General features: G+C 42.9%; 1 protein-coding gene across 1 annotated transcript in view; it reads right to left on the bottom strand.

The window, feature by feature from the left end:
- The window catches only part of LOC146072446 (V-type proton ATPase subunit S1-like), a 75,248-nt gene extending 47,904 nt beyond the window's left edge, over nucleotides 1-27,344 (bottom strand). The window contains exons 1-4 of the mRNA XM_083179683.1: nucleotides 27,236-27,344; nucleotides 3,262-3,382; nucleotides 3,093-3,161; nucleotides 132-325 (exon numbers count right to left, since the gene is read on the bottom strand). Coding sequence (XP_083035809.1) covers nucleotides 132-325; nucleotides 3,093-3,161; nucleotides 3,262-3,382; nucleotides 27,236-27,333 — 482 coding nt within the window. The 5' untranslated portion in view covers nucleotides 27,334-27,344. The remainder of the gene's footprint in view (nucleotides 1-131; nucleotides 326-3,092; nucleotides 3,162-3,261; nucleotides 3,383-27,235) is intronic.
- Between the last annotated feature and the right edge of the window lie 234 nt (nucleotides 27,345-27,578).

A 27,578-nucleotide genomic window follows, 5' to 3' on the forward strand; every position in this document is an offset into this window, starting at 1 on the left:
GGGCATAACATGTATAAATTCTGTGGAGAAGTATTGGGACAGGGGCCCCTTTAATATGTCGCTATGGGGCCCACACATTTTTGCCTACACCCCTGCCTGTAGCATTGACGAATAACTAGCAATTACTGTACCTTGGTATAGACTGGAGTCTTACTATGATTAGGTTTTGTTCAGTGAAATCCAGTTCAATTAAAGATGCATTTAAAGAGTCAACATTGATTACATTCCAATTAGTTTGTTTTTCAAGATAGCCAGGCAGATTAGCAATTGTCTTCTTCTCCACGGCGGGCAGAACTAGGCTGGCTGGGAAGGAATCCAAAATATCCTGTAATAGATGCAGAGTATATTAAAGCTACTTCTATGAAAGTTCATGTTGAAATATTTATTTTGCACATGATAAATGGCTAGCGTATTCATTCAGTGATAGAATTCTTATGCAAAGAAAACTGCTTCATATAAAGGTCAGCTGTCAAACATGGAAAGACCCAAGTGCAAGTATTTTAAATTATGCATGACAAGCTAACGCACTGGTACAGTATCTGGAGATCATTTATTCCATCTGGAAAGTGATTATGCATTGTTCATGCTATAATAACCAGCTGAGTTACATTAATGAAGTAATCATATCATCCCTAAACAAGCAATCATTTAAACTAGTCATATTATAAATGGACCCCTGACCAGTTCGGGTTAAGCATTGTCGCTTTGTACTGAGGAATGGATTTGAAGTTTTGCATTCTATTATGTCCATGCTCGTCTCCAGCTTGTCTAATAAACTGTGAGGTGCATTTGCTATTGCACTTTATAATACAAGTTTTCAGTTTAAATATAGTACATTACAATCAATTAAAGAGGCAGGAAGTCTGCACTGAAAGTCATAGGTGCACATGAACAGCATCCTTTTTTTTTATCCGGTCAGCAGGTTGACAATGGCCAGTATTCAATGCTCTGGATTCACCGATTTTTTTCGGTGAACAGGGCTGTTTTTCACTGGTAAATTTTTTTCTCCGAAAATGATATTTGCTGTATTCAATGATTACTGTTCGCCAAAAGCGACCAGTGAATGCCGGCCAGTTCCCCGTTTCACAGTCGCTGCAATTCACTGGTGTATTTCAATGGGGTTTTGACTCTAATTTGCCGAGAGTGTATTCAATGCTAAAATGGAGAACTGCTTTCACTGTGAGAGTTTCATCATTTTGCATTCGACATCTTGTTATGGGGAACTGGAATGTGTTCTTTTAAAATAAAGGTTTTCTATTATTTTTGGGGGGTCAAAAAAATCAGTATTTTAATTATTTGAAGAGTCTTTCTAAGTGTATTTAAAAACTTGCAGCAATTTTCTTTTTACATGAGGTATGCAAGGGGTGGGGACCCGCTCATTAATATTCACTGTGCTTGGTCCCACACATTACATATATATGGATCGGGAACTACCCGCACCTCCCCGCCTGCCCTGTCTCCTCTCTGGCCACAAAAGTCTCCGCTCCAGCCCTCCTCCTCTGCCGTCCCCCCTGCTGCTTTGTTCGGCGCTGGCAGGGAGGCTGCCATCCCCCTGCCTTCCGCTGTCCTCCATTCGCCAGGTAGGTGGAATTTCGCAGTCAGGGGCAGTGAGCCCCTGACCAGTCGAATAGGTTGGAAGCGGGCTGGGCAGCAAAACGGGGACCCCGGGTATTTACGGCTAGCGCATAGCGAATCCAAATTGCCATGCATTCGCCATAGCATTGAATATAGGTCAATAATCCCTAGGTAAACCACTAATGGTCCACAGTGAGTAGGTTGACACCTAAGGATGGTCAACATACACTAAGCTGATGTTGACAGAAAGCCGACACTGCCTCAGTCTATTCCTATTGTCATTTCCCTTCATTACTGGCATAAAATATAAACGTTTAGGTTATTTATGCACAGTTATTAGTACATTCTACTCTCTGTATGCCATATTGATATGCAATATGATTAATGAAGCATGATATCAGATTAATACTACAATGCTACGCTGTCAATTTGGAGGGGTTGATGTAATTAATCTTCTCTTGGTACATTATCTACTCACTGTAGAATGCAAGAGTTTCAGCTTTAAACATAGAAACATAGAATTTGATGGCAGATAAGAACCACTTGGCCCATTTATTCTGCCCCTTTTTCAAACGTTACTTCAAACCATATTTGATCCTTATTTTTTTGTAAGGATATCAATATGCCTATGCCAAGCATGTTTAAATTGTTCTACTGTATTTGCCTCTACCACCTCTGATGGGAGGCTAATCCACTTATCCACTACCCTTTATGTGAAATATTTTTTTCTCAAATTTCCCCTAAATCTTCTTCCCTACTGTAGGGGATGACAATCGTGGGTAACCGTTGACTGTGCCATCAGTGTTTTAAATTGATGATAGGAAGCCATTACCATTCAGACACTGACTGTAATACAGTTGGATGGAGCTATGTGGAACAATTTGGTGGTGGGGCTAAGATCAGTACCCTTCCTGTGCCAGGTGAAAACAAAACAGATTGCCATTATTCCTGCCATCCAATAGATCTCTGCCATCGATACAAAATCATTGACTACATGTGGAAAACCACCACTGGTTGTTAATGATTAATATTCAATGGCTATCTTAACTTCACTGCCCATGCACATAAAAAATTCAGGGTGCAATCAGTGTCATATCCACCATCACTGCACAAATACGGCAACCATTGTCTACTGCTCAACTCCGGGCCATATACTGTACAAACTGTATTGTTTGCAATATCAGTGGTACTAGTATGTAGCAATGTACTGTAGTTTAGCAACTTGCTCTCAGACACTTTTAGGAGTTAAGAAAAAAAGAGTGAGAGGTGTCCCCACGCCTACAAATAGGTACAAGCACACTTCAGAGAGGTATCCCTCTTGGCAGCCTGTATGCTCACATGGAGGAACTTTTTTTTCACTTTTAGTAGTCACATTAAAAGTTTATTTGTACTGTACAATTGAACATCAGCCCAGGAATATTAAAGTTTGGATGCATAGGGATCTGGGACATGAAAGAGAGACAGTTAATAGGCATGTATACAATCTCCCAGACAAACAAACATGTACGCAGACTTGCCTGCACATTATGTAATGGATTTTCTCTTCCATACACTGTACTATAGTATGTGAAGTCATCGATGCTCAGCTGAAATGAAAAAAACAACAACAAAGCAAGCTGAGAGACTAACCATACATTACACATATGTCCATATACATTGGAGGCTAGTGACAGTAAAAGCACATACTGTGTCCTGGAGAAACATAAAAAATGTCCTTGGAACATTCCCTCCTTGTAGTAACTTGTGCAATTCATGGCTTGAAGAAATGTGTCCATCACTGACCACTGGTGCAAAATCCCACACAGAGCTAAAACAAGAAGATAAACTACTATGGTAAAGACATATGAGGTTCACTTATTAGCTGGTAATAATGAGTATTGCATTCTATGTTATGTAACTGTGGCCATTTGTTCTCTATCTGCTTACATACAATAAAGCCCCACACACATAATCCAATTTTTAAAAATATATCCCTCAGAAGTTGTCTAGTGTGTACAGGGCTTAATGGTGTACACATACTGAGCAATATAATGAATAATGTCTCTCATTTTGGCACTTTGAGTGATATATTTTATTATATCGCCTAGTATGTACTCTGCCCACCAAACAATACGTGCTCCTGTGGGTCTTTAATGACCCAATCCATTGTCTGTTCATATAAAGACAAGGGAGCACATCGTTATCAAGTGCCATGCTGCATGCTCCGTCTTCTATACATTTGCACACAAGAGAGCACATTGTTAATGAGGGCCGTGCTGCAAAATGCAGCGTAGTCCCTGCTACCGATATCGGCAGCCATGGAAATCACCCAGTGTGTGCGGACCATTAGTGCATAAGCGGTCCAGCATTTCTGCAGATACTTCACAGAATATTTTGGGACTTTGACTTCTGTAACTGATAGTTATTTACCATATATTTTAGATTGGTATATTTAAGCAAATAAATACCTCCCATTTAACTTTAATATTTATTAACGAAATACCGTTCAGTTTAAAATGTGTATAGCAAAGGAAACATACAATAACATTTCAATTTGTATAACAATATTTTCCAAAAATTCCTACATATAAATTTTTACATTTATGTGTGGTTCGGTTCTCTAGAAATCTGAATCCACCCAAACTTTGTGAATACTAACTGAACCAAGACCCAGTCCAAATCCACAGAGGAGAGAGTCCGGGTACGAATCTTCCCACCGTTTGTATTTTAAAACTAATTTTGAGTTTTATCGTTTTTTTGTTAATATTAATGATTATTGACATTTTTATTGATCCAAATTTGAACCAAAGCACCATGGTGAATTAGAACCAAAAACAAAATACTGGGGTCTGTGCACATTTCTAGTTTATGTAGAGATGGATAAAATGTACACTTCAAATCACATGAGATATACTGTATGTTTATCCTTTCATGGCCCACACAGATATGCAGATGCATCTGTCAGCAGTTATCAAGTGCGGGTATCAGAGGGCTAGGACAAATGAGGATAATGATGATTTGCTGACTGCAGATTCAACTCTAAAACTGATAGATTGTGCCTATATTATATTATTTGTGGGAGTATTTTTGGGTTGACATTTTTAATGCTTTAATTATCGGCCAAATCACATTGGTATATGGGGGCCTTTAAAGGTCAAACAATGTATACCAGCATAGTTTGACAAACCCATTTTTCCCTTGCAGTGCACCATTACAATAAAACTGGGACACTTACTGTATTAGCTTGGGTTGTTAGGATCAATTGTGCCCCAATTTTGAAGTGTAAGATGCAGTAACTAAAAAGTTTCAATTACATGCATATGCAAAGTTATAGCTACAGATACAGCCATCCTCATCTAGCCCTTTGATAGGATTAGTGAGCCAGAGCTGTCGGACTTAATCCTCTGCTAATCCCCTACTGTATTGTTCTATGTATTGTATTGCAGTTGAGAACAATAGGCCTTGGTGAGCCATGGCTATCCAGAGAAGGCTAGTTGAAGAAGGCTCTATCTGTACTGTATCACAAGACGTGTACACATCTGCAGCACATGCACCAGGTTTACACACCAGGCATCATCATACAGACTGACACACATGTTATTAAACATTTATTATACATGTAAAATAAACATTCACTATCTTCAAATGCAATTAAACAATCTAATGCATCAGGAACCATCTTCATCGTGAGAATAAAAAAAAAATGGTAAACCATAAGAAAGCACCAATCAGCAGCAGCGTCGTACTCACAATTTTTCACTATGGCTGGCAGCTGCTATGTTCATCATTATGCATTTGCATCAGGCAGCCACAAATTATCTCATTGACCAGCCAGTATAGGTTTATGTGCACCTTATTTTACTTGGCCTGCATTATAACACCACACACTCATTCATCCTGCCTCTATAGACAGACCAAAAAAGTTATCACTGGAGATATATCAGTGATTTGCCTTGAAGCATTTCATGTGAGTTAACATTCACTTGATATTCCCTGCAACATTGGTATGTCTGTGCTGCTAACATACTGTACACCTAAACAACTCTGTCTCTTTCTGTTGACATATAGACAGATATAAGCCTGAGACTGGAGTGAGCTGCTTAGAATGAGCTCCTGTGTGTTTACACCAAACATTTATCTCCATTCACTGAATTTAGGAAACATACACTCACACCCCTCTCAGGCAACACCTTCACCTTCAAAGTACAAAGCACCTTTAACATCACAATATATAGTTTTTTACTAAAGAAAGAAAATTCAGATGGTCCGTTGATAGAATGTGCTTATCAAAGGTAGGCTACTCAATGCAGCAGCAAAAGTGTACAGATTCCCTGCAGAGCTTACTATCCGCCCACAGTACATATAAGGCCTGATTGCTGCTGTACGTATGTGCAGTGTTCAGTGAACAGTTTACCCTTGAGAGCCCCCCCAGAGGCTGCTTAAGATTTGTCACTTGATGTGCCAAATGATACATGCAAAAAATCGCAAACACATCCGATTTGGCCAATTTCACTGCCCGATCCGTCTGGATCAGGCGATATCGGCCCAAATCGGACAAGTGTATGGGCACCTTAAGTCACAATGCTGTGTGACCTTACTGAACCAGGAGACTGTGCTGATTAATTTCATATGCGACACTTGTATATCTGTGTGTGACTATATATGACACACACCCAAACTTGGAGTAGGAAAAAGCTGCAGCTGCTGCATAATAGTTCTTTGTATACAGATTCAGACTCAGTCACACAATGCGACCAGATGCACCGAGAGGCGTTATTTAGTGCAACTGCAGCAATAATGTTTGAAGGGTACTTGTTTCCTAGCAGGGCGCCCAGTACGCTATTTGTGTACAGGGCTATTCTCCGTACTAAAATCGCATTGCATCGCATGGGCCATTTTAGTGCCGTGCAATGCGATTTTTTTATGTAATTTATTCACTGCTCTGTTGGCCCCAGGGGATCACATCACACCGCCCACAAAATCGCATGCGATTTTATAGGGTGCGATGCCATGCCATGCCATTAGCTATGCCATGCCATGCCATTAGCTATGCCATGCCATACCATTAGCTATACACTTATATGACATACAATGAGGTTTTAGTCACCCCCCCCCTCACTATCCATGCCACCCCAAAGCGTGGTTAGCACAGCGAGCCCCGCGAGGGGCGGAGGAACGCATCCTCCCGACCTTTTTATACCCCCACTATCCACTATATAGTGTGGCGAGCACAGCGAGCCACCGAGCCCTCAGCGCGGCGAGCGCTGCGAGCCCCACGATGGGATGCGGATTAATTTACATGTATTCCGTGTCCCCTCGCTTCGGGGTGGCGTGGATAGTGGGGGGGTCAGTAAACCCTCATTATATGTCATACAGGTATATAGCTAATGGCATGGCATTGCACCCTATAAAATAGCATGCGATCGCATGCGATTTTGCAGGAGGTGTGATGCAATGCGATCCCCTGGGGCCAACAGAGCAGTGAATAAATTACATAAAAAAATCACATCGCATTGCATTGCATGGCATGGCACTAAAATGGCCCATGTGATGCAATTTAGCTACGGTAGCATACGTAGGAAAACTGAGCGCCCTGCTAGGAAACAAGTACCGTTTGAAGACACATTTGTAGATTTCCATATAAAGATATCTGCATAACACAATATTCCAGACTGTTAAAAATTTACTTTTTCACACACTGGCCAGTTGTGATTTTCTGTTAGTATACAGCATTTACGGGAAATATCTGTTTTGAGCATTACAATAACAATATATACAATTTATAATCCTGGTCTTTTTCACTCTCCAGTCTACAGATGGCCCTTGGTATTTCCTCCTTAAGCCCCATACTCCAGTAGTTCACAAACTATGTGCTGCTGGAGTGCCTTGGGTTGCTTGTCCAGGACCAATACAAATTATTTATGACCATTGTGATAGGCAAAAACCAGTTCTGGTCGCTGCCAGTCATAAACTATGTGGACAAACAGAAGTGAGTCCCATGCCTCACCCTCTAACTGACCCTAAAGAGGACTCATAAACACAATTTACTTAATTTATTATTTTGTTTCAAAATTTCACAGTAACACACTTGTTTTCTAGGGCTGCCGTGAAATCAATTCTGATAGTCTATGGTGCTGTAATCCAAAAAGTTTGTGAACCACTGCACTAGGCAATAAGGGGACGTGACCGGTATAATTGACAATATCAAACCAGGGTCACGATGTTGTGCATACACACTAAAAATATTGGTAACCAATATCGTTCAGTGATGTTACCCATTGAACATGCGGGTAATTTGGCTTTATAGCCAAATTCACCTGAATGTTCAAAAGACATGAATCATTATTAAGGAAGCAGAGGAGCGCATATCGTTATCGATATTGAGTGTACACACTAGACGAGATAGTCAATGTTATCAAAGGGCCCTTCTGAGCGATATATCTACTATCTCGTCTCGTGTGTGTATGGGGCTTGAGATAGTTACTTACTGTTGATGAATACAGATGGGATTGAAACAATGTTATGTAATAGTGTACCATCGATCTTTCCTGACAGCCTGCCATAGTAGGTCTGCACTGCAGTGCAATTGTAGAAAAAAATACACAAAAAGGAAACACTATCTGTGTTTCTGCCATCAATGGTAAAACCATCTGCCACTGACATGGGAGGACTTGTGAATGTAATGTGTCTAACATTTAGAAATACAGGCATTCTAGCTTTAAGATTGTTAACAGCATTGCATATCTACTGTCATATTCTGGTGAACAAAAATGTACGTTCTATGCCAAGAATACATTAGTGTATGTCATTTGTAATCTAGATAAGTTCTATCACACAATGCCAGTCATTGTCTCTGTCCTTGAGATAATACTGGAATCTGAGTCATCACTATTCACTTAAATGTTCCTTTTCCTACATGAAGCTACAGTAGCTTCTCCATATATTCTCCATTCCCCATAAGAATATACTGTACCTCAGTTTGAAATTGATGTCTGACTACACAGGGCAAATATCAGTTATAGACAGATAGAAAGATAGATAGATAGATAGATGCACAGAACTCAATATGCAGTAAATCAAGATAAACTTCACATTTCATTTGCAAGAATTATGGGCCTGATTCAGCAAGGCTCGCTAAGCAGTGGTCATTCACTGCTCAGCGAGCCCTAAAACGCCGCCACCCACCCGGCCGAACTTCCCCTCACCCCACGCCGCGGAATCCTCTCGGTACCATGCGAGGGGAATGCTTTCTCTCCATTTTTTATATTATATATTAATATCTGTTGGTGTCTGCCAAAGAGGGGGCGGGTGCTGGCATCATGTGGTGTCAGCCACCCACCCCAGGCAGGCATGGGCCTGCCCACATTCCCAGATGAATGCCCAGCATTTTCATGGGGATGCCCATAAAATGCTGAGCGTTCCCCTGATGCCGCCCCCTGCAGGCCCCCTACCCTACCCATGCCACAAGCCAGCCGGGAACCAGGCACCGCAACTCAGAGGACTGTGTCAATCACAGGGTTCTCTGTGTGAGCGGACCTTTGGTGCAGCCAGTACGGACTAGCAGGCACAGCACCCACCAGTACACCTTACGGAAAACCTACCCACTGACCACTAATGTTAAAAGAGGTACCTGAAGATCACATCAGATACTAAGCACGTATATCAAAGACTAGTTTAGAGGGACACCGCATATTTCATTTGACATCTTTGGACAATTAAGAAACAGTTGTTTCTGAGGACATTTTTTGTTCTTTAGGTACTTGTGTAGTTTCACGGCGCCACTAGATCGCATGCGATATCACATGCGATTTACTATCCATTTCATTACCCCACTATCCAAGTGGGCATTGATTTTATATAGCGTGGCGAGCGCAGCGAGCCACCAAGCCTGAAGCGCGGCGAGCGCAGCGAGCCCCGCAAGGGGACACGGATGTTGTTTTAGGTGGTCAAGCCTCTCGACGGTGCAGGAAAGGTAAAGTGATTTTTTTTACTTACCTTTCCCACAACTCTAGGGAGTGGTTCCGAAGCGCCGAGCGTACGCATGCCGGTCACATGCAAGTGCGCGCTCCCTTGAGCCCTAGATCCCACCACCTAGGTTGTTTTTTTCCTCAGCGCTGACAGGGTGGAGGACTCTGCGAAATACATACTATACCAGTCCCCATCCCACAGCAAACGGCCCAAAATGCCTTAAAAGAGGCATACACAAGAGTATGAGGACAGTTTCTCCTCAAAAGATTTGATTATAAAAAGAAAAAAGAGCTTAGTTCATGTCTTCTCTGAGGAGAGCAGGGACAGCTCATAGTCGGAGAGGGAGCCACCTTGTGGCCATCAGCAGTCTCCCTCAGTCTTTCCTCAGAACAAGGTAAGGAAGCACACCACTTAAAATAAACATTTGGACAATGTTTCTCACAGAGACGCCTGCACGGGAGAACACGTCTCTTTCCCGGATATTACCTGTGTTCAGAATACCCAAATGGTGTATGACATACCACCATCACTTGCCCAGGGCCGGCACAAATACACTGCCTTTGAATGGCAGCATTTGCTGACCTGCTCCCACAAAGGGACCAGCATGCAGCACTCGCTGCCTTACCCTCAAGATTATAGTGAGCCAGTAACCCCTCCTGTAGACTGGGAGTTGGAGGAGGTCACTAGAGCATCCGCATCCTCTAAAAGAGGTGAGTATAGCGACCTGCAGATGGCCAGGGTACAATTGGCGGGCAGAACTCCACCAAATAAATTATATACCTCTTATTGGGCACTTAATGAACACTCAGAGGTTTACAATTTTGCCCAATTAGCATTTAGAACCGCTTTAGTGAAAGAGGACAAAATGGTTTTAAGAAGCCATACCGGCATACCCGATATACCTGCCCTATTTGCCCCAGAAATTACCCAGCACTTAGCTCACTAATTGGGGAAAGAATCCAAAGTGATGCTACTGACAACCTTCTAAGGAAGATACAGCTGAAAGTGTCAAATGCAGCTGGCCCCCTCCTTTTGGCCTAGATAAAGCTGAAAAAGAGAGAGAGTGTGGCGGTTCCTTAGATTCCTTAATAGCATCTAAGAATGCTCTCCTAAAGAATATTAGCAGAACCACTTTAATAATTGGCCAAACTTTTGATTTCCTATCAAATAATTACAGAGTACGCTGGCTCGCAAAAGCAGGTTTAACTAACCTTGCTCCTAAGCCCGTAGAGTTACCTAACCTAGTAGATGCAGACCTGTTCGGCCCTGAATTCATCAACGAGGTTAAGATATGCAATAACGCCCGTAGATACTTCTTGGATCTCAAGGGTCCTTAATCCTCCAGAAGACCCTTTCCCCAAAAGGGTCTAGATGCAACAGCCAGTGGTTCGGCCCGAGACCATAGTGGTGCCACCAGAGGATCAAGAGGTGGAACGTCCTTTAACAGAAACCTCTCAAGGAGAGACACAGGTTATGGTAAGTACCTTACACATAAACCACCACCTTGGCCTCTCTCAAGCTATAGCAGTTCGAAGACAAATGACCACAGACAGGTGGATTTTATACTTTATAGAGAAAGGGCTATCCCTACCTCTTATCCATTTTCCTCGTCAAAAAAATCCTTGTAAAAGAATAAGCAGACAAAACCAAGAAAGGTTGGACAAGTCATCTTTTCCCAATATAGAAGGTTTTTACAGGCCCATTTTGAATGTCAAATCCCTAAACCTGTTCACAAAAAGACGCACATTCAGGATGTAGGTCTTACAAGAGGTTCCATTCCTACTTTCTAAAATTGAATACTTTATCAAGATAGCCCTCAAAGAGGCTTTTCATTCAATATGGATCTACAAAAATCACAAAAGATTCCTAAGATTCTTCTGGAAAGACACAGTTTACCAATGGAAGGTTATGGTCTTCGGACTTTTGAATGCCCCGTACACATTGACTCGCCTGATGAAAGTGGTAGTGACTCACCTTCCTCAGAAAGGAATCCATTGCTTCATATATCTGGACGATCTACTAGTAGTTCACCCAGACAGAGAGACTCTCCTCTCACAACTGAATCTAATTACAACTCTTCTCCTCGACCTACAGTAGGTTTCACCATAAACTACCATAAATCTATCCTAGTCCCATGCCAATCACTGATATTTCTAGGATTCCTAATAGACTTCGTCTCATTCTCAATTGCAGTCCCACTAGAGAAATAGATGGAAGTACAAACATCAATTTCTCATACTCTCCCTCGCCAGCTATCGATGAGAGACTTAGCCAAACTCATAGAGAAAATGACATCTCTGGGTTTGGTATTTTTGCAAGTCCCTCTTCTATGCATATATTCCCAGTTCCTCCTAGGAAACCTACTCAAAAAGGGACTTTTCTTGGATGGAAAAAATCCAGCTAACTTCTCCAGTTCGAACAGAAATAGAGAACTGGACGTCACTTCCCTTGGCTCTAACCAGACCTTTATTAGACCTAACCTTAAACATAATAATCTCCTCAGGATGCTTCCCTGACAGGTTGGGAGCATGCACACAAAACAAAGCTATAAGGGTATATGGTCAACCCAGGAATCCAGGTACCACATAAACCTGTTGGAACTGAGGGCGGCCAAACTAGCATTACACTCCACCATTCCTCCCCACACTCAGGGGATATTAAGACAGGTCTGTTTAGTCAACAAGACGACTGTCTCTTATGTTAACAGAATGGGAGGCACCAAATCTTTCCATCTCTGTTTAGAAGCAGAAGAGATTTGGAATTGGGCTGTCCAGAGGAACATTCTCCTCACAACCGTTTATATACTGGGGGAGGTAAACGAACTGGCAGACTTGTTATCCCGAGAACACCTCACTCTGGACAGAGTAAGCCTCAGACCAGAGATATTACAGAACATTACAAAAACTTTTGGAATTCCGGGTCTAGACCTATTTGCGACCGCATCCAATGCACAGGTTCCAACCTTTGTTTCCAGAGTATGGAAGAAGGGAGCCTTACACATGAATGCCATGTCATTGCCATGGACAGATCTTCCCATCCTGTATGCATTTCACCCTCCAGCTCTACTGCTAAAAGTCCTCCACAAGATCAAGTTGGACAAAGTAGCTCACCTACCCCTAGTTTACCCAGTGAGGCCCTCCAGGATTTGGGTCCCCTTAGTCAATCAATTGCGCAAGGGGCCCAAGATTCCTCTAGGCCTATCCAGGGTCTGCTCCCAGGGGTCCCCAGACTTTCTCCAGAAACTCTCACAGTCCATGTGGATGGCGAAATTACTCAGCTGTTAGCCAATGCTAATCTATCATCTGCATCAGTGGCCTTTCTGAGACCCAGAATGAGGACCAGATACCAAGCTATTATTAACAAATACAGTACATGAATAGCTACTCGGTCTTATACTCTCAATTTAGCTTTAGATTTCTTAGCAGCTAAGTTCGAAGCTTGCTTGGCATCTACCACCACTCTTATGGCTCCACTTTAGCTTTATTGGTCCCTGGTCTCACAGAGAATAAACTTTACCTACGCCTGCTAAAAGGAGCTTTCCTCTCTAGACCATGTTGTCCACGCTACTCTAGCATATGGGACATCGAATCCTTTTTAGAATTTCTAGCTTCCATAGACTCTAAAACGGATTTTGGTCTGCTATCTAAAAAAAACTAGCATCTCTTTTAGCCTTAGCCTTTGCAGCAAGAGGTGCTGAGCTTAGCCTCATACACATATCAGACCCTTGGTTAACCCAAACCCCATTAGGTTTTCATATCATCTTCAGGGGTCACACGAAAACCAGTTCCCTAAACATCCCACTGGTCGAGTTCGAAATACAAAAATGTCACTCAGACATTGACCTTTGTTTAGTTAAATGGTTATCATATTACATTCAAATCACTTCTCTCATCTGGGGTGAAAATTCCCAACTCTTCATTACATGCCGTAAACCCTTCCGTCCTACTAGAGCATATACTATTCAGGGATGGATAGTTGCTGCAATGAAACTTGCAGGAATAGATACCTCTGTCTTCAAATGTCATTAAATTAGTGGCATGGATGTCACTTCTTCCGCAGCCAAGGGCTTACTTGTGCAATCAATAATGCAAGCTTCCCATTGGTCAACCAGCTGTACCTTTGTTAAACATTACTGGAGACCCACTGATCCTCAGTGCATTACATTTATTAGAGCAACCACCAGGTATGTGGTAGTCTACCCACCAGCTGTTGCTAGGTGGCAAGCCTCCCGAAGAACAAACAGTAGTTTGCAGGAATCTATGACCTGCACACTTTCTTTGTTCTAGGGCAGGTTCTTTCCTCAGAACAAGGTAAGGAAGCACACCACTTAAAATAAACATTTGGACAATGTTTCTCACAGAGACGCCTGCACGGGAGAACACGTCTCTTTCCCGGATATTACCTGTGTTCAGAATATCCAAATGGTGTATGACATACCACCATCACTTGCCCAGGGCCGGCACAAATACACTGCCTTTGAATGGCAGCATTTGCTAACCTGCTCCCACAAAGGGACCAGCATGCAGCACTCGCTGCCTTACCCTCAAGATTATAGTGAGCCAGTAACCCCTCCTGTAGACTGGGAGTCGGAGGAGGTCACTAGAGCATCCGCATCCTCTAAAAGAGGTGAGTATAGCGACCTGCAGATGGCCAGGGTACAATTGGCGGGCAGAACTCCACCAAATAAATTATATACCTCTTATTGGGCACTTAATGAACACTCAGAGGTTTACAATTTTGCCCAATTAGCATTTAGAACCGCTTTAGTGAAAGAGGACGAAATGGTTTTAAGAAGCCATACCGGCATACCCGATATACCTGCCCTATTTGCCCCAGAAATGACCCAGCACTTAGCTCACTAATTGGGGAAAGAATCCAAAGTGATGCTACGGACAACCTTCTAAGGAAGATACAGCTGAAAGTGTCAAATGCAGCTGGCCCCCTCCTTTTGGCCTAGATAAAGCTGAAAAAGAGGGAGAGTGTGGCGGTTCCTTAGATTCCTTAATAGCATCTAAGAATGCTCTTCTAAAGACTATTAGCAGAGCCACTTTAATAATTGGCCAAACTTTTGATTTCCTATCAAATAATTACAGAGTACGCTGGCTCTCAAAAGCAGGTTTAACTAACCTTGCTCCTAAGCCCGTAGAGTTACCTAACCTAGTAGATGCAGACCTGTTCGGCCCTGAATTCATCAACGAGGTTAAGATATGCTATAACGCCCGTAGATACTTCTTGGATCTCAAAGGTCCTTAATCCTCCAGAAGACCCTTTCCCCAAGAGGTTCTAGATGCAACAGCCAGTGGTTCGGCCCGAGACCATAGTGGTGCCACCAGAGGATCAAGAGGTGGAATGTCCTTTAACAGAAACCTCTCAAGGAGAGACACAGGTTATGGTAAGTACCTTACACATAAACCACTGCCTTGGCCTCTCTCAAGCTACAGCAGTTTGGAGACAAATGACCACAGACAGGTGGATTTCATACTTTATAGAGAAAGGGCTATCCCTACCTCTTATCCATTTTCCTCGTCAAAAAAATCCTTGTAAAAGAATAAGCAGACAAAACCAAGAAAGGTTGGACAAGTCATCTTTTCCCAATACAGAAAACAGAAGGTTTTTACAGGCCCATTTTGAATGTCAAAGCCCTAAACCTGTTCATAAAAAGACGCAGATTCAGGATGTAGGGCTTACAAGAGGTTCCATTCCTACTTTCTAAAATTGAATACTTTATCAAGATAGCCCTCAAAGAGGCTTTTCATTCAATATGGATCTACAAAAATCACAGAAGATTCCTAAGATTCTTCTGGAAAGACACAGTTTACCAATGGAAGGTGATGGTCTTCGGACTTTTGAATGCCCCGTACACATTGACTCGCCTGATGAAAGTGGTAGTGACTCACCTTCCTCAGAAAGGAATCCATTGCTTCATATATCTGGACGATCTACTAGTAGTTCACCCAGACAGAGAGACTCTTCTCTCACAACTGAATCTAATTACAACTCTTCTCCTCGACCTACAGTAGGTTTCACCATAAACTACCATAAATCTATCCTAGTCCCATGCCAATCACTAATATTTCTAGGATTCCTAATAGACTTCGTCTCATTCTCAATTGCAGTCCCACTAGAGAAATAGATGGAAGTACAAACATCAATTTCTCATACTCTCCCTCGCCAGCTATCGATGAGAGACTTAGCCAAACTCATAGAGAAAATGACATCTCTGGGTTTGGTATTTTTGCAAGTCCCTCTTCTATGCATATATTCCCAGTTCCTCCTAGGAAACCTACTCAAAAAGGGACTTTTCTTGGATGGAAAAAATCCAGCTAACTTCTCCAGTTCGAACAGAAATAGAGAACTGGACGTCACTTCCCTTGGCTCTAACCAGACCTTTATTAGACCTAACCTTAAACATAATAATCTCCTCAGGATGCTTCCCTGACAGGTTGGGAGCATGCACACAAAACAAAGCTATAAGGGTATATGGTCAACCCAGGAATCCAGGTACCACATAAACCTGTTGGAACTGAGGGCGGCCAAACTAGCATTACACTCCACCATTCCTCCCCACACTCAGGGGATATTAAGACAGGTCTGTTTAGTCAACAAGACGACTGTCTCTTATGTTAACAGAATGGGAGGCACCAAATCTTTCCATCTCTGTTTAGAAGCAGAAGAGATTTGGAATTCGGCTGTCCAGAGGAACATTCTCCTCACAACCGTTTATATACTGGGGGAGGTAAACGAACTGGTAGAGTTGTTATACTGAGAACACCTCACTCTGGACAGAGTAAGCCTCAGACCAGAGATATTACAGAACATTACAAAAACTTTTGGAATTCCGGGTCTAGACCTATTTGCGACCGCATCCAATGCACAGGTTCCAACCTTTGTTTCCAGAGTATGGAAGAAGGGAGCCTTACACATGAATGCCATGTCATTGCCATGGACAGATCTTCCCATCCTGTATGCATTTCACCCTCCAGCTCTACTGCTAAAAGTCCTCCACAAGATCAAGTTGGACAAAGTAGCTCACCTACCCCTAGTTTACCCAGTGAGGCCCTCCAGGATTTGGGTCCCCTTAGTCAATCAATTGCGCAAGGGGCCCAAGATTCCTCTAGGCCTATCCAGGGTCTGCTCCCAGGGGTCCCCAGACTTTCTCCAGAAACTCTCACAGTCCATGTGGATGGCGAAATTACTCAGCTGTTAGCCAATGCTAATCTATCATCTGCATCAGTGGCCTTTCTGAGACCCAGAATGAGGACCAGATACCAAGCTATTATTAACAAATACAGTACATGAATAGCTACTCGGTCTTATACTCTCAATTTAGCTTTAGATTTCTTAGCAGCTAAGTTCGAAGCTTGCTTGGCATCTACCACCACTCTTATGGCTCCACTTTAGCTTTATTGGTCCCTGGTCTCACAGAGAATAAACTTTACCTACGCCTGCTAAAAGGAGCTTTCCTCTCTAGACCATGTTGTCCACGCTACTCTAGCATATGGGACATCAAATCCTTTTTAGAATTTCTAGCTTCCATAGACTCTAAAACGGATTTTGGTCTGCTATCTAAAAAAAACTAGCATCTCTTTTAGCCTTAGCCTTTGCAGCAAGAGGTGCTGAGCTTAGCCTCATACACATATCAGACCCTTGGTTAACCCAAACCCCATTAGGTTTTCATATCATCTTCAGGGGTCACACGAAAACCAGTTCCCTAAACATCCCACTGGTCGAGTTCGAAATACAAAAATGTCACTCAGACATTGACCTTTGTTTAGTTAAATGGTTATCATATTACATTCAAATCACTTCTCTCATCCGGGGTGAAAATTCCCAACTCTTCATTACATGCCGTAAACCCTTCCGTCCTACTAGAGCATATACTATTCAGGGATGGATAGTTGCTGCAATGAAACTTGCAGGAATAGATACCTCTGTCTTCAAATGTCATTAAATTAGTGGCATGGATGTCACTTCTGCCGCAGCCAAGGGCTTACTTGTGCAATCAATAATGCAAGCTTCCCATTGGTCAACCAGCTGTACCTTTGTTAAACATTACTGGAGACCCACTGATCCTCAGTGCATTACATTTATTAGAGCAACCACCAGGTATGTGGTAGTCTACCCACCAGCTGTTGCTAGGTGGCAAGCCTCCCGAAGAACAAACAGTAGTTTGCAGGAATCTATGACCTGCACACTTTCTTTGTTCTAGGGCAGGCATGTCCAAAGTCCAGCCCAGGGGGCCAATTGCGGCCTGTGCTGCCATTTCAAGCAGCCCGCAGCCTCCAGCCAGAAGCGGGTGGAGCATCAGATGCGGGACACAAAGCACTAAAGGTGGGGCCCCGGCGAGTGTGCCTTTACCTTGCTGTCTGCAGCAGTGAGGGGGTGTCGGCCACCACAGTGAGATGTGTTTGGCGTCTTTAGGGTGAGTATGCATACAACCCCTGCAGCTGCAATTGTATATCACCCTCCTCCGCAATCACAGTGATAGTAGTGTGTTGGGAGGGGGTGCAGCAAGGGGGAAGCTTGCTCCCGTAACATGCAGAGTGGAGGAGGACGGCAGGGGGAGACCAAGCTACTCCTGTCCTTGCAGTTCCTGCTTTGCCTCTCCATCCTCTGGCTCACACAAGGGGCTGGGAAACATACAGAGAAGGGAGGGGGCAGGCAGGGGGATATACAGTAAATGGGGGCAGAGTGGGGAACATACAGTGAAGGAGGGTCAGGATGGGGGACATACAGTGAATGGAGGCAGTGATGGACATTCATAGAAGGGGGGGCAGGCTGTGGGACATAGTGAATGGGAGTCATACAGTGAATGGGGGACATACAGTGAAGGAGGCTCAGGCTTTGGGACATACAATTAAGGAGAGTCAGGCTTTGGGACATACAGTGAAGGAGGGTCAGGCTTTGGGACATACAGTGAATGGAGAGTCAGGCTTTGGGACATACAGTGAATGGAAGCAGTGATCGGTGTAAATGTGCAGTTTTTCATATTCTGTTTGCAGTTTGTATGTTTTCCCTGGATCTGTACTCTGGGTTTTGTGGATCCAGCTTCCTCAGTTTCTTGCATTCCCTGCTGCTTGGGTGTGGCTGCATGCCAGGTGATTTAGTGAGGTTCTCAGCATGCAGTCACTGCCGGTTATAGCTTACTGATAGCCTTGTGTATCCTGCCGTGTATTCCCTCTATGTTTGTGCTCCAGAGTCTTCCCGGTCCCAGCACCTTGTATCCAGCGTCCTATGTGCAGCTTTGTTTGTGCCTCAGTCTGCGTGTACCTGGTCCTTGGTCACCTCAGTCCGCAGTACCTGCTTCATCCAGCCTGCAGTGTCCTAGCCTGAACCTGCTGTCAGCATTCGTTGCAGATAAGTCAGGGGTGCACCCTGCCAGTTACCCTTGTGCTTTGCAGTATTGTATTCATTATATTCCATCGTTGAGCATTGTTGCCATTTATATTTATTATATTACACCATTTGTTGCCTGGACATTGTTGCCATCCCTGTAGGGGTCTGAGTCCTGCACGTCAGGTTTAGTTATAGGTCCTTTTGCTGCTGGTCTGCCTCCACAGATACGTTGTCCTGAACATAAAATTTGCCTGTAGCGGAGTGGGGCGGACATAATTCGCCCTTCAGCCGAGACGGGTATAGGAGAAGACTAGCTCCGCACGTATCTCGTGGACGTCAGGCTGGGGCAACAGAGTCAGGGAGCAGGTCTTCTGACCACCTACAGAACCGTAACAGATGGACATTCAGATAAGGGGAAACGGGCTGGGGGACAGAGTGAATGGGTGCAGAGTGGGGGAGCATTCTGATGTGATTCATGATTCAAAGAATGTCAGGCTGAATGGTCGGCCCCCCACATTTTCACATCACGTAAAGTGGTCCTCGTCGCAAAAAGTTTGGACACCCCTGTTCTAGGGAATGGGATTGCCACCTAGCAACAGCTCCCACCCTATCCACCCTACACCTTGCTAGGTCCGTTGGTTTCTCTAATTACACTATTATAATCCTGTAATCATTCTATGTCATTTCAGGTGCATCAAATGACCAGAAGAAACAATATGCACAGCCACCTAAGGAGAACAAGTAGCTTCATCCGGCTTGTACACTCAGTCATCCATGTTGACCAGTTTGTCCTACTTATTGGACTTTATCCTTTATAAATTGAATCTCTAAGTTCCATTCTGTTCTTATTAGTTCTTCTTTCATTAAGATGGTTTAAGATTTCAGTAAAAATCTTCATGCTGCACCTGTCTATTACAAGAATGACAAAGGTGTTTTTTAACCATACTGTTCTATTTTGCGATTGCCATCGGCAAAAACTGAGCTAGGGGGCTGGATCCGGCATTCAAGGGAGCTTGCGCGCATGCATCCCGTGCATGCACATGCTTGGTGCTCCTCCCTAGAGTCCTGGGAAAGGTAAGTGAAAAAGGTTTCACTTTACCTTTCTTGCGCCGATGGGAGGCTTGACCACCTAACTCACCAGCTGTTGCTAGGTGGCAATCCTATTCCCTAGAACAAAGTAAGTTTGCAGGTCATAGATTCCTGCAAACTACTGTTTAGGGTGTGTGGCTAACTTGTGGCATGTTAACAAGCTGTAGCGAAGTCCCTATATACAGTAACTGTACTTATAACAGATTGCATTGCACTGACCTTTTGTAAAGTCTCATTAACACAATAACACCCTAAGGGAATGACTCCCACTGATCTTATCAAATATTTATAATGTTTTTGTAACATGTCTCTTCTCTCTTTTAAATCAAAAGCCATAACAATTTTGACAACCAGCATACAGTTACCATGACTTGGTAATGATTGGGACAATAGGTTGCAAAGCAGTAATGAAGGTTGTTGTGCAAACGGTACTATTTGTTTCACAACTCACCTTGTCTCAAGGAAATACAATTGTTCATTGTTCACTTTCTGGCACATTATTAATGTTGTTGAGCAAGACATGTTTATGAGCGGATTAAAAGAGGTCAGCAAAAAAGACCTTACTGCACCCTCCTGATTTCCAAAGAGCTCCTGGATGCTTCTAAGGTTGTCTATTCAATTTCACATCCTTCTTCCATGTTTATTATGCATTCTTTTGACATAATTAATCTACAGTGCACATGACATTTCTAACTGTTCATAATAATATTCAGTACATGAGTAATAGGTACTAAGGTAGTGCCACTATCATGCACATCATTTTCAAACTTTTTTTTTAGCAAGACAAGTGCCACTCATTCATCTGTAGACATTAATGTAAGGTTTGGGCCTCGATTTATTACAGAGAGCTTATAAAAAATTCATCTGACAGGGCTGCTGTGCCATACATTTTTCATAAACCTCTTTCATCAAAAGAAAGGCCAGGCCACATGACCAGATGGTCCCCTCAGCTGGGAGTAATAGTTTTTGTTCTGGACACCTTGCAATTCAGGTCCTGCCAGCAGTGACAGAAAAACAAAAACATAATTCATATTAAACCTAATATTTTAGAATGCATGAAAAAGACAATACAAATTGTAAACTGGCTACCTTTTGGAACATTGCTAAACTGAATGATTAAACTCCTGTTAAGGGATATAACTGATTGCAGGTTGTGTACTTACTGTATAAAGCAGTTTTCAAATTCGACAATGAAAGCAAATGTGGCTATATACTGTATTAAACTATCACAGATCGTGCAAAAACCACAGTATTTGAGAATTATGGCTACATTTTTAAAAATAGCAGTTATAGGAGGGGCTATTCAATTGTGCAAAATTGGAGAAGATTTAAAGAAAAATGTAAAAAGTTAGCAGTTAATCCAGCTATCCCCACTGATTAACGCATGCATGAGCACTTAAATTGCAGCCGCATCGTGAAAAATGCAACCGCAGTCTAAGGTGCACTGGGGGAGGGGGGAGGGGAAGGGGTGGGGACTAAGCACTTCAGGGGCACGGCTGCCCCCAAAATATTACAGCTATGCTTGACTTTGCAGTTAGGCTGTAATGAGTGAGCGCTACGCTGTGAAACATCATGTGGTAGTATGGATGGTGTAATGGTCACCATTACTGCCTCACAGCACTTAGGTCATGAGTTCAATTCCCACCATGACTCTAACTGTGCGGAGTTTGTATATTCTCCCCGTACTTGCGTGGGTTTCCCCTGGGTACTCCGATTTCCTCCCACAATCCAAAAATATACAGGTAGGCTAATTGGCTCCGAACAAAATTAACCCTAAAATGTCTGTTTGTGCGTGTACATGTGGTAGGGAATATAGATAGTAAGCTTCACTGGGGCAGGAACTGAAGTGAATGTTCAAATATTCTCTGTAAAGCTGAGCTGATTGAATGACTGTTGATCCATCCACCTGTACCAAGTGATGTCCCACCTTCCACTGACGTCCATATTCTCCTGATTTCTTTGGATTACAACAACCTTATGGGATACCTGCATTATTCCTAATTTCCAATACATAAGGAGAAGATGCCCAATAGGGAGGTAATTGAACCCTCAACAAGGGAACTTTGAGACTCTATCATCACCATGTTCTGGTCCACAAATATCACCAGAAAACATCGGCTGGTAATACACATCATCATATAACCATTTATCATTTGATAACAAGCCATTCTATATGGAGCTCTACAATATATCATCATTACATCTGTGTTATTCCCATTGCTCATTAGCACTATATATGATTTTAGGATGTCCTATGTATTTTTATATTTATATATGTAAACATTAAATTGTCTTTTTAAATTGAGAACCGTCTGGTCTACATATTGGTTTAGCCAACACTGGTACTTTTCATTTTTTAACCTCTACATTTGTTTGGGTTTGACAACCCAGTCCCAGCAGCTGTTGATAGCGCACCACCAACAGCTTTCTTTTCTTCTTTTTTTGGTAGGGAATATAGATTGTAAGCATCACTGGGGCAGGGACTGAAGTGAATGTTCAACTATTCTCTGTAAAGCGCTGCAGAATAATTAAGAAACTATGTAAGAAACTGTTAATAAATAAAAAAATAATATATAAATGTGGATGGACCCAGCGAGCAGGACGGCCTTGCTTTGTGCTGGGTGGCCCCTAGTGCCAATTGTAATTTTGCAAATCCTCGCAGAATAACAATTTATACTGAATTAGGCCCAATGTAAACTAGTGCCCAAGCACCAGTCCTAGGGGAATAATTACTAAAGTGCAGGTTTTTAGAAGTGAAGTTGTTCATATCAACCAATCAGATTCTGCTTATCATTACTATAGCAACTTCTAGAAGATAATAACTACATTCTTAGTGGTTTCTTTGGGCAAAATCCCACACCTTTGTAAATACACACACTATAGTCAGCCGTAACCATTTCAAGGAAGGACCCAGTTAGGGGTCTATTTATCATTTAATATTTGTGGCATATCAGGGATATCTACAAATATTAAGGAGCCTATAAACTAAGCCTTGGACAAAGATAAAATGGAGAAAGATAAAGTACCAGCCAATCAGCTCATAACTGCCATGTTAAAATCTGTGTTTGAAAAAATGGCAGTTAGGAGATGATAGATTGATAATGTAACTCCTTTGACTTTATGTCTTTCGAATTTATGTCCTGCTAAGGGGCAACTTGTGCTTAGCGATGTGTGCTAAGCGATCTAGGGTAGATGATTTCACTTGAGCTTCCCAGTTTCTAGATTGGCTATACACACACATAGTGATGTGTGCTAAGCATTCTGTGCATACCACTGTGTTTTCAATGCCCCTGCTTTGTAATGTGACTATATATTTAGTGCATACAATAAATATATAAGCCGTAGATGGTGACACGCAGAACCGGAATCCATAACTTCCAGGAAGCAATATACGCTTCCCAGTAGGACCTCTACCATTTATCCATCTGTCCTGTAGGATCTGTAGCATCTGATTCTTCCAAGGCAGCAGACATTTTTGGAGACACATTTTCAGCAGATTCCATATGGAGGAACAGACTCATTGGAATCTGCAGACACAGAACCGACTCCCCACTCTTTTTCGCTCGACTTTTTCATCATTCCCAGGCACCTTCTTTGTCTCTCACTCTTTTGTCCCCCTCTCCTCTAAGATGCATTGTAGTGACAGTGGTGGTGTGGGGGGTGCTTTATACAAATAGGCCCCAATATCTCCAATGTCTGCTGTAGTCCCGCCATTTCTATAGGTCCTACAAAGCTGTCAGGTTTACCAAGTTCCAGAATGGGTTAGCCACTGTAGGCTATGGAATGCACTTGAACACACTGAGGGACCAGTTCTTTCAGAGCCCCTATCACTGGATTTATTTTTGATACTTACGGGAATAACATCATTTTATATTGCTGTGAAAAGCAGTGATAAGAAATTATAGTTTGCTATTTTGAAACCTGTTAATTGATAAATTTGCCCCATTATAAGTTAAGAGTAAATGCGCTTAGAATGTTCAATTTTGAACCTTGTGAAAAACTACAACATTTCTTCCTACAAAGGAAAATCCTGTTTCTTATTATGGATGTGGCCCAAAGAGTGTCTAGCGCTTCTGAAAAAGCCCCCAGCCGCTGTCAACATTTCCTATAAATGCTGCTAAACTTTCCTAAATGAGTACAAATGTCCATAGGGAAAATGTAGTAAAAATTGGTGTTTTACAACCTTGCAAACCGATGGACATTGCTACATATTGACAGTGAGTTACGCAAATACCTTCTGAATAGAAAGCACCATACTCTGACTACTCTCTGCAATCCTTTCATTGAAACATGCGTGTCCACTAGTGACCTGTACAGAAGCATATCATTTTTGGGGTGGTATTGTTATAGAATCTTAGTTGGCTTCCAGCAAGTTCTAAGCCAGCTGCTCAGTTAGTTGTGTTTTTAAAGAATGATTTTTATTGCATAGCATTATATAGAACCTGAATGGAAGTACTCTGAACTCAAACAACAGTACAAAACTGTAAACACAGTCATCAGTATATGGCTCAACAAATAAAGTCACCATATAAATAACATGCAATGTTTACATAAATTGTAGAAATTAATAACCTGGAAACAGAAAGAAAGTAAGAGTAGAGGAAGAAGAGGAAAAAGGGAAAGAAGATGGGGGACCACCAAGCATGGTAAGCCAAATCTATGATAAGAACTTGCTGACTACCAGAAATCTTAGAGCCAACACTAAACTCCTAATCAAAACACCCCATCAAAAATGGGTGCCACCTTGGCGGAGAAAGATGCTAGAGGTCCAACTGGACCTGCCAGTGGAGGGCAGTGGGTACAATGCTACTCAGAAGTGCTGGATTCTGGGAATGAGGCAGAGTGACAATTAGGAAGAGAGGCTGAGGCACATGGGCAGAGAGTGGCAGAGAGTGACATGGGCAGAAAGGGGCAGAGTGACATGGGTAGAGAGGGGCAGAATGGCAGAGAGCCATAGGCAGAGAGGGGTAGAGTGACAGAGAGAGAGGGGGACATGGGGAGGGAAGACAGTGGTAGCTCACTCTGGGGAAGATTTTCTATGAATCTCCGCCCCCCTTCACCTCTCTTCGCAATTATAATTTTCGCATATGTTCTAACATATGCGATAATTATAGCAAAGGACAGCTCTTGTGTTAAGAGCTGTCCTTTGCGGTGAGAGTCGCCGGGTCTCAGCAGGTCCCGGTGCCCCCTACCCCTCCCTCCCACACCCGGCGCTGCTGCTGCTGCGCCGGGCTCTCCTCCTCCCTGCACCCGGAAGAGGATCAGTGCAGGGAAGAGGTCACGGGTCTGGCCAGCACAGCTCTGTGCTGCCTGGACACAGGTGAGGGGGCGATGCGGGGCGGTGGGGGTCCGTGCGGGGCGGCGTTGCGGGTCGGTAGTGGGATGCGGTAGAAGCCCATTGGCTTCTATGGGGCATCGCCAGATTTTTCTGGCGATGCCCCCCGCCGCGGTAACCCGGCGGGGGATGCTTACAGCATCCCAAAATCCGGTAAAATCCCAGATAACAGGGTTTTTACCGCATTTTTAGCTTAGAGAATCTCCCCCTGTGCCATTTATTAAAAACACACCTTGTCACCCCTCTCCCCACAGATAGCACTAAGCAGGTGAGAAACAAACCTGCTGTGGACTCCAGTCTCACTACCTGAGAGGAGCTCCCTACAGGTGCCTGCTGGAACTCCGTGTAGTAGGATTCAGAGGCTGGGAGCGAGTGAGCAGCTTCTAGCTGGCACATACTGTAGTACAGGGAGCAGGGGGAAAGGCCTGCCTTCTAGCCAGTGGATCCAGTGGGTGACCGCAATGCTGGGACATGTGTGGGGTAGTTGGGGGCATCTAGCGGCACAGAGTACAGTGAACGAAATGAGCTACACTGCAGGTGGGGGAGGCAATGTAGTTAATACTTAAAAAAAGTTTTGCTTCCTTTATCTACTAACTGAGATATTTTCTCCTCAGCTTGTGCCTTGGCATGCCTGGTCCCTTTCTTAGCCTCCTTGCGTCTGGTAAGGTACACTTCTTTGTCGTTATTATTTTGAGTCTGTTTTTGAGTCTTTAAAGCAGACTTATTTTGAGTCTGCTTTAAAGCCATTTTATTGCCATCAAGCAATAGGCTCCTGTCCAAATCCTGCCCCTGGCCTGGTGGCCTATAGATTACCCCAGTTTTTTATGGTCACCTAGACCATGAGAAACAAAATTATCTGGACAATATTGACAGGCAGTACACAGTGGGAGACGGGAGTACTACTACACAGTGGGAGTATAGTCAACACTATACTGGAAAGAGTAATCTCCCACATCCGCAGAGAAGCATTGTAACTACTCAGTAAACAGATTCGCCTCTTTGAACTGGTCTCCTTGATTTATAGTTATACTACATATATTTACACTCATGTACAATACATTGATCACATACAGAATATAGGGCCAATGACTGCTCACATACCACTGTCCTCATATTCCTACAATACATGCATTAGCTCTCTCTGTCCCCCACCACTCAATCCATATATAAAGACACACAGCCCCTCCAACACAGATACATCCTCCACCACCCTTTTCACCAACGCCTCATGGTGACCCTTGTATCTTTCTCTCTATATCAGAAGAGGAGGCAAGTGACCATGGAGAAATAAAAAGCCCATTGTGTCAGGTTTTCTTAAAATATTCTTCTTCAATAAATACAGTATTAACTTAGAAAGCTATAAATGAAATATCATTGGATGGTAAAAGCTATATCTAAAAGATTGAAAACAAGACAAATGTACTGAACAGCTGCTGATTAATCAAAAATAAGGACACTTCTAAAGGCAACTCTTTAAAACCAGGAACTGCCTTTGAAAAGTAGGGCCTAATTCAGTTTGGCTCGCAAAAAGAAAAATCTCACTCTAATGGTCAAAACTATGCAGCACTGCAGGTGGGGCAGATGTAACAGGTGCAGAGAGTGGTAGATTAGGGTGGGGTGTGTTCAAACTAAAATCTAAATTGCAGTTTAAAAATAAAGCAGCCAGTATTTACTCTGCACAGAAACAAATTAACTCGCCCAAATGTAACTCTCCCTGCACATGTTACATCTACCACATCTGCAGTGCACATGATTTTGTCCATTAAAGAAGGAGTTTGCTTTTGCAAATCACCCCTGAATCACCACTGAATCACCCCTGTATCACCACTGAATCACCCTTGAATCACCACTGAATCACCCCTTTAAGGACTGTTGACAACTGCAGTATGCTGTATAATAACTATTAGATTAGCTATATACATATACAGTATTGTGAACCACTAAGTCACTCACCTTTCAGTTGACCATAGAAGGACAGGAACGTGACTTACAGATGTCACTCCTGATATACAGATATAGAACATGAGCAGGAACCCAGGCAAAAGCTGCATGGTCGCTAGCAGAGGTGACTTGATGGAGAATGAACACGTAATGCTACTGTAACTTAACCAAGCAGAAGAGGGGCACTGGTAATAGCAGGAACAGTCGCTTAATACAAGCTAGTGAGCATATTGTTTTATGTAAACAGTCAGTTGTGTATACAATAAATATAGCAGTCCTTTGCCTCCTCTCTTTCTGGGGGCCAAGAACTGGTTTTGCATTCTATAAATGATAATTCACAAACTCAGTGACTTGG

Source organism: Crinia signifera, chromosome 4 (genome assembly GCF_055691185.1).
Source record: "Crinia signifera chromosome 4, ASM5569118v1, whole genome shotgun sequence".
In the NCBI taxonomy this organism is placed as follows: domain Eukaryota; kingdom Metazoa; phylum Chordata; class Amphibia; order Anura; family Myobatrachidae; genus Crinia; species Crinia signifera.